The 17,469-nt window shown below is 38.1% G+C and overlaps 1 protein-coding gene across 7 annotated transcripts in view; it reads right to left on the reverse strand.

Moving 5' to 3' along the window:
• Window positions 1-17,469, reverse strand: part of NUMB (NUMB endocytic adaptor protein) — a 95,252-nt gene that overhangs the window by 8,163 nt on the left and 69,620 nt on the right. For 3 of the 7 annotated variants that reach the window (XM_062576726.1, XM_062576724.1, XM_062576723.1), the window contains exons 3-7: window positions 16,175-16,249; window positions 10,860-10,892; window positions 5,276-5,350; window positions 3,196-3,336; window positions 1,159-1,360 (exon numbers count right to left, since the gene is read on the reverse strand). In XM_062576726.1, the coding sequence (XP_062432710.1) occupies window positions 1,159-1,360; window positions 3,196-3,336; window positions 5,276-5,350; window positions 10,860-10,892; window positions 16,175-16,249 (526 nt within the window). Of the gene's footprint in view, window positions 1-1,158; window positions 1,361-3,195; window positions 3,337-5,275; window positions 5,351-10,859; window positions 10,938-16,174; window positions 16,250-17,469 lie in introns of all 7 variants that reach the window. The other 4 variants (XM_062576721.1, XM_062576722.1, XM_062576720.1 and 1 more) reach the window with 2 other exon arrangements.

Below are 17,469 nucleotides of genomic sequence, written 5' to 3' on the forward strand. Positions count from 1 at the left end.
TTTTGTTGTTGTTGACACATCAACAGAGTAACTAGAAGGCTGGTAAAGAGAAGAGTCACTCTGGAGATTGCTGAGGAGTTGGAATGGTAGGAGGAACTAATTATGTTGTCTGCAAACTTCAGTACCCATGAGTTGCAGCAGCTCATTCAAGTGAAACTTTTCTAATCAGTCTTTCTTGGAAAGGATTTCACACACCTTCATTGAGTCAAGACTTTGACTCATGCCCTCAAGCAACAAAGGCCTTGCATTTAAGCTTCATTTAGCACATTCTAAAACTAATGTATGGGAACAAGCAGATAGATGATGAAAACGAAGATTAAAGTTTTGCAACAGAGTGGCAGTATAAAACTTGCTGTGGAACGCTCTGAAACAAAAGTTCACTTCTAAGATGAGCTACAGACAGTATTTATTTTAAGTATTCTCTTGTAGTCTTAAAACTCTACCATCTATAGTAACACTATAGGGTAAGAAGTCCTGCTACTACCACACGAATTTGAGAACACTTCTGCATTTTAAATGGTTATGAAGTAGAATTAACTCCTCTCAATCCACCAGAAATTATTTTTGAATGTAACTCACAGTGCATTGGCTGCATTACTTACTGTTTTTTATGGAAAGCACACCAACTGACCTGTTCTTCCCTCATGCAATATAATACTAAAAATAAACTTTGTAATCTGCCTTAAAATCAAAATAAAAATATATTGTTTTCCTGGTAAGAAAAAAAGTATATCACTTTCCGTTCATTTACCATAAGCTGTAGACTTCAACAAAGGATCACTTCAAGTCTAGTAAACTCATGTTGTCATATTTTCATAAAATTTTTCTAATCAGGTCATTTAGTATGGCACTTACGATGATCTCTGCCATAAAGCAGGCTGGTAAAACAAAGCAGGAGCAACTCTGTCCAGTTGCTTTCACATATGAAGCCACTCACACTTTTTCTAGAGGAGATGTGGGAGAATGCCCTAGGAGTGATCTGGGAGCATTTTTCCATCTTGTGAAATGACAAGAGTGTTTCAGAACATGATTTGCACATAATGAGGGTAAAGAGAGGGAATTTTGCAAGGAAGTTAACCTTCAGCTCTTGAGTAGGCCCCAGTTCATCTCAGTACTGAGTTTTGCTTGCTTAAGGATTGGGCAAGTTGCACCCCGTACCTTTAGCATCCGGCATCTGCCTCAGAATTTCCTCTCTTTCTGCTTGCTCAGTAGCTGTAGTGACCCTGAATGACCCCTCTCTGGTGAAGGTGGTTCTGCTGGCATCAAAGGTGGCAGTCACTCCACACTCCTTCTCTCGCTTCTGCTTTCGCTCCAGGCATGCTGCAAATGCACAGCCCACGGCATGACTCAACCTTTCCCCCTGCGCAAGACAACATTGCATCATGCAGTAACCGCAACAGAAACATACGTGTGCTCCAAGCGCTGTGAGGTGATAACTTGCCTTTACAAGAGGAGTCTAACTACGGTATTAAAGAGAACTACTGTAATTGGCCGTATTACATGGGTCTTAAATTAAAGCTGGTGTATAAAGACTCACAGCTACTAATGCACAAGCAGTGTTTGAGAAGGCCACCCAGAAATGAAAGAGATTGTCAGATAACCTGTTTCTCTCCTACTAAGATACTAGTGTGGTAACGTGTCTGCACAGGTCCCTTGCCTCTGGATATATCTGCGTGAAAAGGAACTCTTGTGAAGCTATTTTATACAGGTATAAGTTCTGAAGGATAAATGAAAGCTATCCTCATACATGGGGAAAGTTTACAGAGGGCTCGAGGAGACGCTACTGTTGTGTGCAAGTATGTGAAAATTAAGGCACAGCTATGACTACTCATATGTCTAATGGCCCTGACTAAAGCACAAACAAGTACTAAAAGTACCTTTTGGAGAAACATATGCTTACTAGGTTCTTAAATTAGGCTTTATAATGGGTCCCAGAATGACTCTGATTTACTTAGCAACAAAAATCCCCAAGTGCAACAGAATTTTCTCATATATAGAAATATATTTATTATATTAATAAATAATATATCATGTCATAAAGCCCCCATCAAGCTGCTTCTGCATTCTTTTCTCTGTCCGTTGTCTGCATCAGACCACCCCCAACTTCCCATTTAGAAGACAGAAGACCCAGCAGTCCACAAAAGGGACACAGGGGATCCCCATGACTCAGGTTTAAGTTCAGCTGCGTTCGTCGTAAGAAGAACAGAAGTAACTCATCATTGCTGCATATAAAATGTTTCTAAGCCTTCCAAAAGGCACTTCTATTATTAATCAGTGAGGTCAAAAGGATCAGCTGTCCTATAACTGCAATAAGGAAATGAAATTCAAGTCAGAGGAAGTCTGGCAACCCAGCAGATACGGAGGCTAGAGCTGAGTCAGAGGTGGTGTTAGTACCAATGGCTCAACTCATCTGCTATAGCTGGTAACTGGGAAGTTCTAATCCCACCATTTCTCTCTGAAGAGAAACAACAAATTGTCAAATATAATTGCTCTGAACATGCAGCTATGCAGAGTTTACTCTATAAATTTGCATATTCAGAATAATTGTCTGTACTACTTACTATTAGGAGGTTTCAAGCGCTTTGTATAATACAGGTAAGATACAACAGAAGAGCAGATCAGGAAGCTGAATGAGTTACCTAAAGCTACACAGCAAATGAGTGATGAAAGTAACCTACTTTCAAACCTTCTACTGGAAAAATTTCTCTTATCGCTTAGAAGCAAACAGGATCGCAATTTAATTCATTTTAGCTCCATCCCTTAGTATTCAAATGACTCTCCCTTCATGATAACATTTGCATACAAGAGGCTGCATTCATAAGTCTATTTACTCACTATGATTTTTATCCTGGAAAAACTGTCACTGCTGTTTCAGTTTTTGGCTGTATACATTTTCAGATGAGAATATCTTCTGTCTATTTTTAGAAGAGCAGTTCCCTTCTGCTAGAGAGAGCTGAGGCTGACTGCATTCCTTTTACACAGCATGCTGCGCACCGTTTCTCTCTGCAAGGTGACATCGCAGAGGGATGGCAAATAATTCAGATATAGAGAATTAGAAGTAAAATATTTTTCAAGGACTAAGTAATATTTTAGCTGAAGTCAAAACTTATTGCAGTATTCTGCATAGTTAAATTTTCTGAGTCTAACTTCCAGTTGGAAGCAGGAAAAGTTGGGCACGCACTGTACTATACTTACTGTGTCCTTTACGGCCATAAAGCAGTGGCATATCCAGCGTCTTGTAGTGCCATCTCGACAGATATATGAGAAAGCTCTGTCGAAGTTTCTGTCTGGTGCGCAGAAAGAAACCTTCTCTATTGTCTGATCAACTATAAGATCCTAGAGGAAAGAGATTCCCCCCCCCCGCAATAAAACAAACGTGAAGAAGTGTGGAGAAACTCTTAAGTAAGTAATTTTCAGCAATAACTGCAAGATGAGTTTTACCAAAGAGAAGAAAACCTGGCTTGACTACAATTATCTGTCAAATGAGTTCACAACAGAAACCATTCCCAGCGTGAAACAAAAAAGGACAGATGACATTTTCCGCCCGCCTGCTTTGGCGGAAGGGTGACAAGGCAACCGCTTCCGAATTTAGGGATGCGAACAACTGTTAGGATCGCTCCTCTGTGGAGCTAGCCCAGCGGAAAAGGGAATTTTTCTTTTTCTCTTCTCATAGCAGCTCTGGTGAGCTTAGCCATCAAAAAATCTTTACCATTGTTAAAGTGCAACGCGCTCAAACTGATGGGAAAAGCCAGCAAATTGTGAGCAGGTCTAGTAGCTACTGCCCAGAAAGCAGCAGCTGATAAACCAATGCGCTCAGCAGGGACTGGATGCAAAAGCACCAACCGAACTGGCAGTATCAGACACCTCTGGTTTGCTCATATAGACTGGGAGAAGCCATGGGAGAATAAGGGAGAAGTGTTTCTCACCAGGCGCTAGAGCAGTTTGAGAACTACGCTCTCTTCATCAAAAAATTAGCCGCTATTTTGTCAGAATCGTTGCCACTGCTTGGTGATTAGCAGCTGGTACCTGTGCTTATGTATTCAACCACCAGGAGGCAATGCTATATACTCTTTTTTAACCCTTTTCTTTTAATTACCTCCAGGGACTGCACAGCTTATAAAAATTCATTTTCAAGATTAGATATCTGCAGTAGCATTTCTAAAAATACATTTATTAAAAAAAAAAAGAGAAAAATCACTAAATTGAATTCATCTGCATCGGTATATTCGCATTAGAGATCGAATTCTTAACAGACAGTAATTTTAGTGCTAATAAAACATACCATAAAAACAGCCCTGGAGATCTCTATCCAAAGAGCAGGTATTTGACCAGCAATTGTACTGCAGAGGGATATGAATTATCTCTACCTGCTCATCAGCTTTGGCTTGCAAAAATCATCTTCTATATTGACAAAGTAAGTGTTAAATTACATGAATATAAAATTAATTCATTTCAGACTAGTGAGGGAAAAAAATGCTGATAGCCATGTCACCTTTTAAAATACCAGTAAGCTTACACAGGCAAGCCTAAAGCTATTATTTCTATTTGCCTACATCTAGTTCAAACTAAGAATGATTTGCTATTACTTACACACATACCCCTTTGTGCTACATATTGAGATATTTCATAATAAAAATTGTAAAACACAGTCTAGAAAGATACAATAAATACATTAGTTTTCCCCTTCAGACCAATAGTTCAGGTATTTCTATTAGAAATTATAGAACTTGATACCCAGTTACTACTTATCTCCAGAGTTTAAGATAAGTTTAAGATATTTAGTGAAGGCACAACCCTACTTCATTTATTCTCTTTATTGCATTTTTGGAAGCTAGTTCTTGTTAATTCCAACCCATTCTTCTAGAACTTGGGTACAATGAAAATTACGTTGTGTAACACAATTTTTCTCAGGTACTACTTTTTCAGCCTTCTACAGTGGTACAGAACAAAATCAAGGGACTCTGCAAGTTCAATGCCAGCAGAATACATCAAGAACAGATAATTCTTCTGGCAGATACAACAAAACCATGATTCCAAGCTTGCACTCTCTGCCACATCTTTCTCTAATGTGGCTTGACAGTACTGTGGAATTAACTATGGAAAAAATTATCAGGCATACATATGTTTATTGAGCAAGAAATGATAAAATTTTATATACTTATATCTTCCTTTCAAATACATTAATTTGCATTAAGATAAAGACTGGTGTCCATTTAAAGTTATAGCACATATGTTATTATATAGAGACTTAGAATTTTGTCCAGGGAAATCTAACCTTTGTTTTCTCATCTACAACTCTGAGTCCATCCGCCGAAACCCACAGGACTGCTTTAACTGCTTTCTTTCCAGTCTTTCAAAAAAGAAAAAAAGAAAGAAAAAACAGCTTTATGCCAATGATGTCAGACTGCCACCCATTTCCCCTTTCCAAGAACCATAACATTAAGTGCAGATGAAGTCCACGTTCAGTAGGGTGCCCAAAGCCAGATACTCAATCCAAGTTGCAAAACATTCAGAGAACCAAGCCAAAGCCAGGATTTCAGAAACAGCAACAGCATAATGGGGATGGGGAGAGGGCACAGAACAGGTGGAGCCAAAAACAGGGTAAACATTCATTTAAAGTAAAGAATTTAAGACTGACCAAGTGGGTGAAGAATTCCACTGAATAAAGAGTCAGATAACACTAATTCATAAGGAGTTACACCACAGGTAGCTTCTTTAGCACAAGTTCAAGCATGGAAAATTCTTACCTGGTATTTCCACCAGCCCTACCCTCTGCCCCAATAGCTGCATGGCAGAATCTTGGCATCACCTTAAACCAGTGTTAAAAGCACCCAAAAATCATCAGTTATTGTGTTATGAAAGTAATGCTAAGATCAATCATCCAAACATGGTTCTCAAATTTACTAAGAGCTGAACGTGACACTTTCAAAAGAGATGGAAAATTATGGTTTATTAACCATTTGATGTGTAGCTTTAAAAAACAGTTGTGTGCAGCAGACCGAAGCAGCAGAGAAACATTCTGGCTATTTTCCAAGCTCAGACTGTGGGAACTTTCAGCTGCCACAAGCTGAGGCTAAGAGTAAAAGTGAGAAACAGTGAAAGGCTTCAAGAGCCATTTAAACCGCAGATTCTTTTCTAGACTGTTTACTGTTTAAGGGAAAGTTGCAAAACACAGTATAAACATGTGGGACAACATTCTTTTGAAACAAATTCATTGAGCAGAAAAGAGGCACGACATGTCAGCATGATTTTACTGCTTGTTACAGAAGACTACTACTAGAAAGAAAAACCTCACTATTTTCTAATGCATTGCTGTGATTAACAACTCCCATGCTCTGCTCTTTCACCTTTGAGGCAGATGATAAACCATTCTCCCCCCAACCTTTTTTTGATACATTAGGTCAACATCGTCTGTGGCTGCTAATGACATCTGCCACAGACCACTGCAGGGAGGGAACAGAGCAGCAAATAAAAAAGGGGAGTAAGAGTTAGTGGTTTTGTGCAAGAATCGCCAATTTTTTTATTAGCTCATTGCAGATGTCTGTAGTTTATATTCATATAGCAAGTAATGGAGCAAGGACACATTCTGACATAAGCTACTGCCTGTTCCAAGTTCACACCACCAATTTCAACACTGTAAGGATGAAATATTTTTTTCTATCTTAGAGTGGTAAGTTTCCTCTTATATCACATTGGTTTCATTATCAGAGTAAGCAGAAAGTGTGAAGAAAACCAGCCTGGCAGGACTTTCGTTTGATTTGGAGGAGGGAAGGAGGAAGGAAAACTATCTGTCCCAATTTCTGAGGCAGCAATGACAACCAAAGCATTTACAGAAAGTCTGGTGAGAATGGAGATCGGCACGAGTTGTACAGAAGAGTGATTAAGAGAGAGAAAATAAGCACAGCATGACAGCAAGCTACAGAGAAGTGCTTGCAGGAGCAAGTTTCCAAATGTTCAACTGCTGAATATCCCAGAGAAGGTTTAAAGTAAAAATGACAGACACTGGAAGGCTGGCTTAATGAAATGAGTATTACTCACAAAGGAAGATGTGCTTAAAGTTGCCATTATATGTACTAAAATTACTGCATCAATTAAAAGTGACTTCTAATTTTTGGTCTTAAAAGGCAGTACACACCAATGTCCACAGAACACAGGTCTATGCTCTCAGTGCTCCTCTAGCTTTCAGAGCTTCAAACTCCCTACTATTCCCAGCAACAGATGGTTTGTAAAGATTTGTCTCCTTGAATTGTTTTAAAGAGGAATACCAGTTTCTTCATTAGTCTTCATTAGTCTTAACACCTTTATTTCAAGCAAATATGAAAAAAATCAAGAGAGGATGAGGCCTGGGGGGAACTGTTTGGTTTACATTACTGTCATTAGAAACAGAGAAAACAGAGAAACATGTCTTCCCAGCAAACAGTAAAACCTTGTTTCTGAAGACTGAAGTAGCAAACAGTTCCTGAAGTTTATATTAAACTGGCTGAGTTAAACTCAGCTGGATACTTCCTAAGTCAACACAGAACTTCAACAGACCTAATCCTCATCTGCTATTTTACTACATGAGGATTTAGGAAAGCTAAGACATGCAACTATATTTCAAATTTTTCAGAGTAAGGTGAAAAGGCCAGAGGGTCATCTAAGCCCTTCTCTCACACTAGAAACATAAGGTTCCTACTGCAAGATCACCACTCTTAGGTTTTCTACACCAAGAGAAAAACAAAAACCACCTCTCTGTCCCAATCCCATCTTCTAGATTTATGGTGGAGCTTGGAGCTGATAATGACGTCCTCACAGTCTGTACTTCCAAATCCACAGCTATCACTGCTAGGGGAAACATGATTTTTCTATCTACTGAATCCTAGTTTATCCATGCCAGCTCTCGATGTATACAGGAACACGCTTCACAGAATTGGTTTGTATCAGTTCTGGAAATCAAAGTGCTCCTCTACTATAGTATTGCCAAGTGTATCACGATTAGAAGCAGATACGAGTGTTTTCACTCCTGACCACACACGGGACAAAGATCAGCCTGGATGCAAGATACCGCCTGGGAAGTGAACTCCAGTGCAGGACAGAGAAGATTTATTCTATTTATTGCATAATGACAAAGTTGTGCCAGACTCCAGTAATCAGCACTGAAGTGTGCAGGTGACTAGAAACAAAAGTATTTAAAGCAAATAAGCAGTACCCATTGGATCAAAAATCACCTCAAATTTTGCTACCAGGAGACTCGATTAGACATCGATCATGAGCATCTCGCTAGCAGCAGGCAGGGCCTGAAAATGAAGCAGGACCTGGAGGCCTCCAGGCAGGAGAAAAAACTGAGCCCCAGCTCGGGGTGCCGACAGGGAAACGCAGCAGACGAAAGGCAAAACGCACGTCCTAAACAGCACTGCTGCTCATGACTATTCACCTAGTAGAAGGAATGGGTGTGGAGCTCCCAGCAGCGGTATCGCAAGGTGGAAAATAAAGCTTTAAGGATACCAAAACAGAAGTAACATAATGCATGTTTGAAACACTTTTCAATTGTTTCTGCTCTTTCTGGTGATTGCAAGTTTCTCAATATCTACCTATTTTATTCTATCCTGGGACTTAAAAACAGCTGTAAGCCTGAAGCATAAGAAAAGAATATTTCTTATTTCAGTCTCTATAAAACATTGCATGCAGAGAAACACATGTACTTGGTGGGAATAAACATGCAAAAGGTCACCACATCTGTACTACTGTTAATTACAACAAAAAAGCTTTAGCTTTAAATTATGAGGAGGTGCCTTAAAAGGCAGTTGATTTAGGTACGTTTCATAGGCTATACAAAACTAAACTGCCAAAATGTAATCTGCGGGTACCAAAGGACGTATTTTTATTTAAAGTTGAAAAGAAAGTGCCAGGTACCTGACTAAACATGTGAACATTTCCCGACACAAATCATTCATTCACCTGTTTTGGGGAGAAGGATAGACAGTGAAAGAAACAAACCCACCCAGACTAACTCTTTAAAAGCAAATTTTAAGCTATGCTGTGGACTGGAATATTTTATTAATTCCTATGCAAGGCATCTGTGGGGAAGTTATAGAGGAGGTAGTCAAAAAGGAGAATGTTAAAATTGTTACTATTCCTCAGACAGACCTGACATAATAACTTTGCCTTTTTTTTTTTTTTTTTTTTTTAATAGTGTTTTCCTATATCTGGCTTGCTGCAAGTTGTAATAAAGGGATTATCATCTCAGGTAGAAGCAAAACCTTTTTTGGGCAAATTGTTATAATAAAAGGCAAAATAAATTTACATGCAGTGGCAAACTATTGGACTTAAAAATATATATATTATATATATATATATATAAATGGACAAGTTGGCATATTGAATAGGTAATTCCAGAAAAAAATAAAGTCAATGTTTTAAGTGCTATGCAAAGCTCTGTCCCATAATCTGTCACATATTTACCTTCCTATGTAACCTTACATAAGTTACTGCCAATAAGCAAAAAGACAACTGACATATCTGATCAGGTTGAGGGTTTTTTTTTGTTTTAAACAAACTGTCAGAAGCATTTAGCATGTTACTTATCAAGCAAACAGCATGTTTTCACTCCAATCTTTGCAGTGTCCTACCCTTAAATTTTGTTTGTGTCTAGGAATGATCTCATTAATCTGACATCTCCCATACACTGTATTTTGACCTTAAAAAGATTCAGAGCTTCTCACTTCAGCGTTCACACCACTCAGAGGTGCATTCTCCCAGCTTGCAGGAAGAAACGGGAACTGGGGGAAGAGCTGTTCTCTGCGACACACACTGCAACCTCAGTTCTCCACAGGCGAAAAAAGAGCAGCTGAAAAACCTCCCTTACTCCCCAAAGCCAAAACAAATCTGTGACCAGAGAATAATCTGCTCCAAAAGCTTTCCATATGAAAGCAGAAAATGTAAAAAAAAAAAAAAAAAAAAAAAAAAAAAAAAAAAAAACTGTCAGCCATTTTACCCCCTCAAAAGGGTTACAAACCTGCTAGTTTCTATTTAAGCCAAGGTTACCTTTGTAACAAGGTATTTCAGAAGCAGTTCCTTAGATTTATTCCACTTGAAAACTAAGAAAAAATATTAAAGATATTTTCAAACACAGCTGAGGCAAGGAACAGATGATGGGTAAAACGAGAGCGCGTTCAGAAGTTAACACACACGCTGCCTCGCAGACGCGGAGCCAGCAGTAACAAAAGACCCAGTCTCCGTACAGCGCGTTCGCGACGCGGACAGAGCCGCTTCCCTTCGTTACGGAAGGGCTCCCATCTAAGATACCTTGCGTAAACAGCATGAGATGATACAAGCAGCAAGTTTTTCAGTTATACAACCAAAAAGTAATTGGTGGGGGGGGGGGAACAGAATGCAAATGCCTGGTCTCCATCTTCACACATCTTCGAACTAGGATTATGTGCAAGACAGAAAGGTGCAAGGGCCCATACGCGTAGGCTCCACGCTTTCTCCCTGCGCCAGCGTTTGTCTAAGCTTGCGGTGAAAGGCAGCCAGCCATGAAGTGGTTACAAGACACAGATCCCGATGCTCTGTAGATGTTTGCCTAGGTGACCGAGGCCAGCACAAGTTTAAGGGATGGAAAGAGAAATTCACATTTTTTCAGGGAGATCAAATCATTTCAAAACACTGTTTTCTGATATGATCCATATGGTTTTATGCTTTCTGTTTCAGGTTGCTTTTTTTAACCATATTCTCCACTTGATCAACATACTTCCAAGGCTGTTTTAGAAGCAAATATTCTGAAATGGAATAAGGGATTCTTAATACACTGATCTTATGGCAGTGCTATACCAGGGATGTAACTCCTTATAGTGCAAGCACAAATGAGGCATTAGACTTACTTTTCCAAAGAAGCCTTTGAAGAACTTCCTTTCCTGGAGGAACAGGGGGGACAAGTCGAGCGCTATTACTGTAGGTAGCTAAAATGTCCCAGGGTTTCAAACCAACAAGCACACACAAGAATAGGGTTTGGAGGGAAAGGAAGGGGTGTTTAGAGTTATCCATAAGAAGGTGCGACAGGCAAATGTGAAAATAATCCCATGAAAATGCAGTTAAGAGGGCATACATAGAATTCTAATAAGCTACTGCTCTGAAATTGGTGGAAAGAAGAGAACTTCAGCCCCAATTTCATGCAAAGTGGTTACGTTTTCACTCTCCCTTGTTTAGTCCTCTTAGTTAAGTTATAAACCAAACTTGGCAGCAGACATGGTAGTTAAACAGTTAAAACACTGTATTATAGAAGCTCTTGTGAAATACTAAGTTTAACTCTCGAATCACAGTTAAGTTTACTTTGCACTGACCAGTCTTTGCCAGAACAAACGCCTTGAAGGTGAAGCAGCACCTGTGATTACTGGTATAACACAGGGTTAAACACTGAAAAAAATATTTTTGTCCTTCATCTTATTCTATTTACTTATTGTTTCGGTTGACATGCTACTCTTACACTTAGCATCTTGTACAGTCTTCGCTGAACGGTGAGGAAAGTGATATAACCAAAACACAAATAAGATCCCTTTTCCTTTCACTCTCTTCAAAGCCTTTTCAAGGCTGCATCTTTATACAAATACTGGGTATTCATTCTACAACTCTGGATTTACAGTTTCAACAAGACTTCTTTAAATTCAGCTCTCAGCAGGAGAAGTTAAGCCAATGCAAGTAACTGAACTAAATTTTTCTAAATTTCTTCAGGCTGGAAATGATTATACTGATTGCGCAATTCACATTAAAAAAAGGCAATGCAATTTTAAGCATATTTGCATGCAGTTCAGTTCACCAGCTTCATTTTGTTAACAGACTGTAAATAGAAAACTCCAAGATCTGTCTGAACTGATCTCATGGGAGAATACTTTACCAGGCTTGATGTTCTCTGCGCATAGCTAAATGCTACTCAGTATTTGAGAGAAGGTGGCTATGAACCGTATCGTTGCTTTTGCTATCTTTCCAAATAGTTAGCTTGTAAGAAAACTATGGTATAGCAATAACTGGAGAAGTTGAGAATAACTGGAGGTGGAGAGAGCATGTTTCTGGCACCAAATTAGCAGTATTCTGACATGCTGAATACTGTTAAATGATCATATATTAAAAAAATTATCACAAATATCCTGAGATCGCATCTCAAGAAGTGATTGATAAACAAGGCTATATTTAAAACAAAGCTATGGTTCTGACGCAAGCCAACAAAAACCAGGAAACACAAAGTTAAGAAGGGAGTGTCACTCTTAACTTTGCATTTCCTGACTTTTCTTGCTGTGTATCTCTGCCCAGTGTCTTTCCACAAAACGTTTTAAAGAAATATCTACAGTATCCTTATATCAGGTCACACACCGTTTATGATCATCTCTAACTTTAGTCAGCTGAAAGGATTAAAGATATTTAGAAGCAAGAATGGTCGTATATTTGGACAGGATACACTGAATACTAGAAGGGGAACTAATGGATTAATCACAGTGTTGTGTACATAATGAGAAGGGTTGGATGCTGCTGCCAAGTTGAGCAATGACTATTGCATTACACTAAATAAAAGCGTTTTAAAGATAGCAAAAGCTAAAGAGATTCACCAAAAGCTCCCTCATTTTCACGTGATGGTTAATTTTGCTCTCAGCAAAATGCTTGTTAAACAAGATTTACTTTTAATAAACCAGAAAAGGTTAATGGAAAAGACATCATGCAAAATGGATTTTAAATAACACTAAGTTAATGTAGTTTAGAAACAACTAATACATGTTTTAAAATATTAAATTATGTTTCTTTACCTGCTAAAACAAGAACATATATTAAAACAGATGCATCATTTAAAACAAAAAATGGCAAGTTAGAAACCAATACTACACACTAAAGCTGATTTAAAATCAAAACATGACATGAGAGAGTACACTTTTGTCTTTACACTACCTCCCAGTAGCTGAGTCAAACATATTCACAAGGCCACATAAGAAGGCCTTTACAAAATTAGGTTCCAATTTGCACTAAATATTTTTAATTCAGCTAAGTGGTTTTGGAGAAAAAGCTGCTTAATGTCCAAATGTACCAGAAACAAAATGTACGTACAGTTAATATACCTTACTAAGGGAAAATTGTGAACTATATTGGTCATGAATAAACCCAGATGTTAATAATAGAAGGTGATGGCTGAATACATGGGTTCTGATCTATTAATGATGTACTGTACATGTGAAAGGTACTGTCTGATGAAACGGTATGGCATAAAACAGGGACATACTTCAAGTTTCTCTTCATTCATTGTAAATAAAATTATAACTTGCACTTTGTAGTATTGTTGGTACAAAATTTCGGAGCTATTAAACTATAATAACAGGATACACTATGAATGAGGATTCTCTAACTAAAAATGAATTCTTACAGTTAGTTGTCAATTAAGCACTCCCAGAACAAAATGCTTACCATCACCTGAATTTAAGTTTTGCAAGTTCCAGTGTTCACAGGACAACTGTACCACTTTAAACCACCATGTAATAAAATAAAAAAAGATATTTCCCACACTAAAGAGATAACGATGTTTGCATCTTTTCTTTATAAAAGCAAAGCAGAAGTTAAGCTATTCCTAACAATATTAATACTGTTATATATTCTTCTTGACAAATTCCGTGAAAAAAATTAAAATCCATTAGTCAACCCTAAAAAAAAGAAAAAAACAGATTTCATTTCCCCAAATGAACTGTTAGAGAATGAGAATTAGAGAAAATACATCTATTAAAATAGGTAAAGATAGACAGAACTTAATTTTTAGAAGTTACAAGACACAAATATATCAGCAATTCTGTCTCTAGGAGAAGAGAACTCTCAATCTGTTGACTGGATTTACAAAACCTACACAAAGAGAATGATAAAGATCAAACTAGGCCATACACATTTGGATATACTTTAATCATCTGAAAAACGAAGTCCAGCTTCCCTTGAGACATTCTTGGAGTTTAAGAGCTGCAGCTCAAATTTATAATTTTTGCAAGACCAAGAGAAAGGCCATCAAAATAACAAAGTACTGTGAAAGAAAGAAACTACCTAAGGATCAAACCATATTCTTATTGCACTCCTTGCATGCTGAAACATCCTCTAGTAGTATGGCTTTGCTATTTAAGAGAAGACATTGCACAGAAAAGTAAGGAGCTAGAGTCCTAACAAAGCTTTAGATCTAAAGAAATGCACCCAAATTTCAAACCTACATGCTGGGGGCAGGGGAGTTGCACTGAGCAGCTCCAAATGAACCTTGGATCTGACAGAGTCTAGTCATTGAAGTGTCCAAAGTCACCTCAGTAATCTGAATCTTCCGCGATGGGCCCAATAAGAATCTACCTGCTTCTCAACCTCCAAAACTGACAGATGAGACAATGGAAACAGCAAGAGATACGTGCTCGTGTCCAATTTATTGATAAACTTTCAAAACTTCAAACATCTGAAGGAATCAATGAGACTTGGTCAGTTGTTGCCATCTACAGTTCTGAATAATCACGAAGCACAGAAGAGAGAAATGAAATAATTTCATTTCTCTAGGCAGAAAAAACAGGGTCATGGTGTAGAAGCATAATCTGAAGTAAAAGTTGGCTATCTGACACATGATCCAGTAGTTCAGTTGATCTAGAATCACAATCCTGGAGTTATCTGGATTCCAACAGAGACTAGGTGTTAAACTTTACCTGTGCCTCATTATTTTTAAGCATTTACCTGGCTGGCGTGCTTAATGTTTATAAAACCTTAGAGAACAAATACTTCACAGCATAGCTCCCCAGAGAAGACAATGAGAGAAATTACACAAGGTAGATAATGCCACTCTATTTGGTGTGCTAACAGAAAAAATTCTGATACAACAAAAAAACAGAATAGAACCAGGCAAAAAATGGATGTCATTCGTTATGTGTCCATTACTTGCAATTTCACCTAACTAATCCACAGAAGAAAACCTCTTTTATATTTTTGTGGTCCTTTTTAACAAAATTAATCATCAATCACTGTTGGATTGAATGGGGACAGATGGGATGTAGCTTTAACAGGTTGCTCTACATTGGCCAAGAGAGAAAAGAATGAAAAGGCTTGATTTTAATCAGAGCACTAAACCAATTCAGAAACTTTACAGCACGACAGGAGGAAGAAAAGATAACCTAACCTAGAATCCTCTATTGTGTGCTAGGAAGAAGGAAAGACAAAGGTTCTCTTGGAAACCATTTAAGATGTCGCATTTGGCAAGGAAAAAGATAAGGTCCAGCAGCAGACACTTTAAGTTAGCAAAGATGCTGTAAGAGTGCGCGATTTACTTTACAGTAATTTTGCTGAGCTGCAAGGATACAAGAGTTTCTTCTGCTAAAGGCATCACTGAAGACTGTACAGAGCCAAGACAAATAACAGAAGTGACGAAAGGGACTGCAGTGCTGTATCATCATTCAGACTTCAAATTTTAATGTCCTTTTTCCTTCTGTTCTCTTCAGGGCTGCTTTAGCCTCTGTTCCGTGATAGACTGACCACTGACTGTTTAGCGTTTACAATTTCTGCAGGATTTTGCGATATTGACACAACAGGAAAGAGATGACAAGACCTCTTCAAATGAGTTGTAGAAGCACCACAAACTTGGAACAAGTGCCATTTGCAGGAACAAACGTTCACAGAAGCCAAACTATGAGCAGCCCACTTCATGACAGCTCAGAATTAGGCATCCTTCAGGCCACTTTGAGCAGATGCAAGCTGGATTATTTCATGCATAACTACAATGCTGCAGTGCATTAGAAAAAAAGCAGTTCAAATCTAGCAATAATCAAGTAACGTTTTCTCTAATAAAGGTGAATTAAGTCACTATTAAAGTGGCAGGCGACAGAGGGAGAGAGAGAGAGGGAAAGAGAGAAAGAATTGTTAAAAAACAAGTGTTGAAGACCCATAGGGGTACCAACTTAGTCTGAAAGGTCATAGAGGATTTTTACACATTTGTTTTGCAAATAGTTTCTGCAAGTAGAAAGAACAGTTGCAACTCTCTCCCTCTCATCATCAGACCAGCACATCCCCCTAACCACAGCAGCACTCTCAAACCGCCAACTGTTCTCCTAACATAGGGTCAAAGGTTCAGGCTTTTACGGGAATGCTGCTGCTAAACAGACCTTTCGGAGAGACACTCGCAGCCCCAAAGGCAGCTTTTTCATGAAACAAATATACATACAGATTTCAGTCTCTTCACAGCCTCTTCACAGATATGCATTCCTCTGGATTCATCCACTTCAACATGTCCCAAGTACTGTAGGAAGAAGAGTAGAGGAGAAAAATTTTAGCAGTAGCTCCTAAAACTCATTTAAAAATTCAGTCTCACTCTGGATTCATCTCAGTACACCTGAGATGCTAGACATTCACAGTACTTTGCAAGTGCTCTTCCAAAACTTGTATTTTCATTATTATATGGTACACCAGTGTCAGAAGGGAAGCATAAGACATCTGGAAATTTTGAAGCAAAAGACTTTCCTTGCTTTTTGGGGAAAAAAAATGAAAAGTGGAACTCTATTTCCTTATTTAGCCTGAATTTTGTTCACTTTTTTTTTATAAATGTATCATGAAAACTTTAGTCAATGTAGATAACCACTGAAAATAAATTAGTTCTGAATAATGATAAATATAGCTAGTATGGAAAATTGAATTATGCTACTTAGTAAGAGGCTTAAATGTATTTGATTGTTCTTGTCCAAAGACAAGAATTTCGAATTTTCAAACAGAACATCCATATTTTTACCTGTAAACTAAAACTTTTTATCTCCATTACAACATCAGGCTCTTATGTGGATCTAGAAGAACTCATGATTCTCACAAAACATTTTTTTGAATATCAGTTTCCTGTGTATTTGTATACATATTTTATTTGATATATTGTATTCTCAAGCACTAGTCTAAGAAATAATACTAAACAGAAATTGCAAGCTTCAATGCTTTTAAATGAATAACACTACCTGGCATAGCAATATTAGCTTATGCAGAAAGCAATTTCAAGGAGTACGTTGGAGAGTAAGGTTCAGAATACTGTGCATAGTTTCATTTTACATTCAAAAAAAAAAGTTCCATAAGTTTTCCAATTTCTCCCCTAGCTTTTCCATTTTCCATTCCTAGCTCTTTTTAATGGGGGAAGGAAATGTTCTCTCAGAAATGTTCACATACTTATTCAAGGTACTTAACTCTCCAAGATAACCATAGAAACTATTAAATAAAAGCGTTCTGCAGTATTACTTATGATGAAAGTTATGGGCCAAAAAGATCTACTCTGACTTGCTTGGCATCATGGAACTGTATGCCGTTCCTGCTCCAAAGAGCTTATACTCTAGACTAGCTGGAGTGTGAAGAAAGGGTTTTAAAATACGGGAGTCAACACTAGAGGCACAGTGCAGTGCTAAACCAAGGATTAGTAATCACCTGAGAAGTCCTACTCCACCACAGATTATTCTATCATCAGATATCTGAAATCTCCCAGCTTGT

Source organism: Rhea pennata, chromosome 5 (genome assembly GCF_028389875.1).
Source record: "Rhea pennata isolate bPtePen1 chromosome 5, bPtePen1.pri, whole genome shotgun sequence".
Lineage (NCBI taxonomy): Eukaryota > Metazoa > Chordata > Aves > Rheiformes > Rheidae > Rhea > Rhea pennata.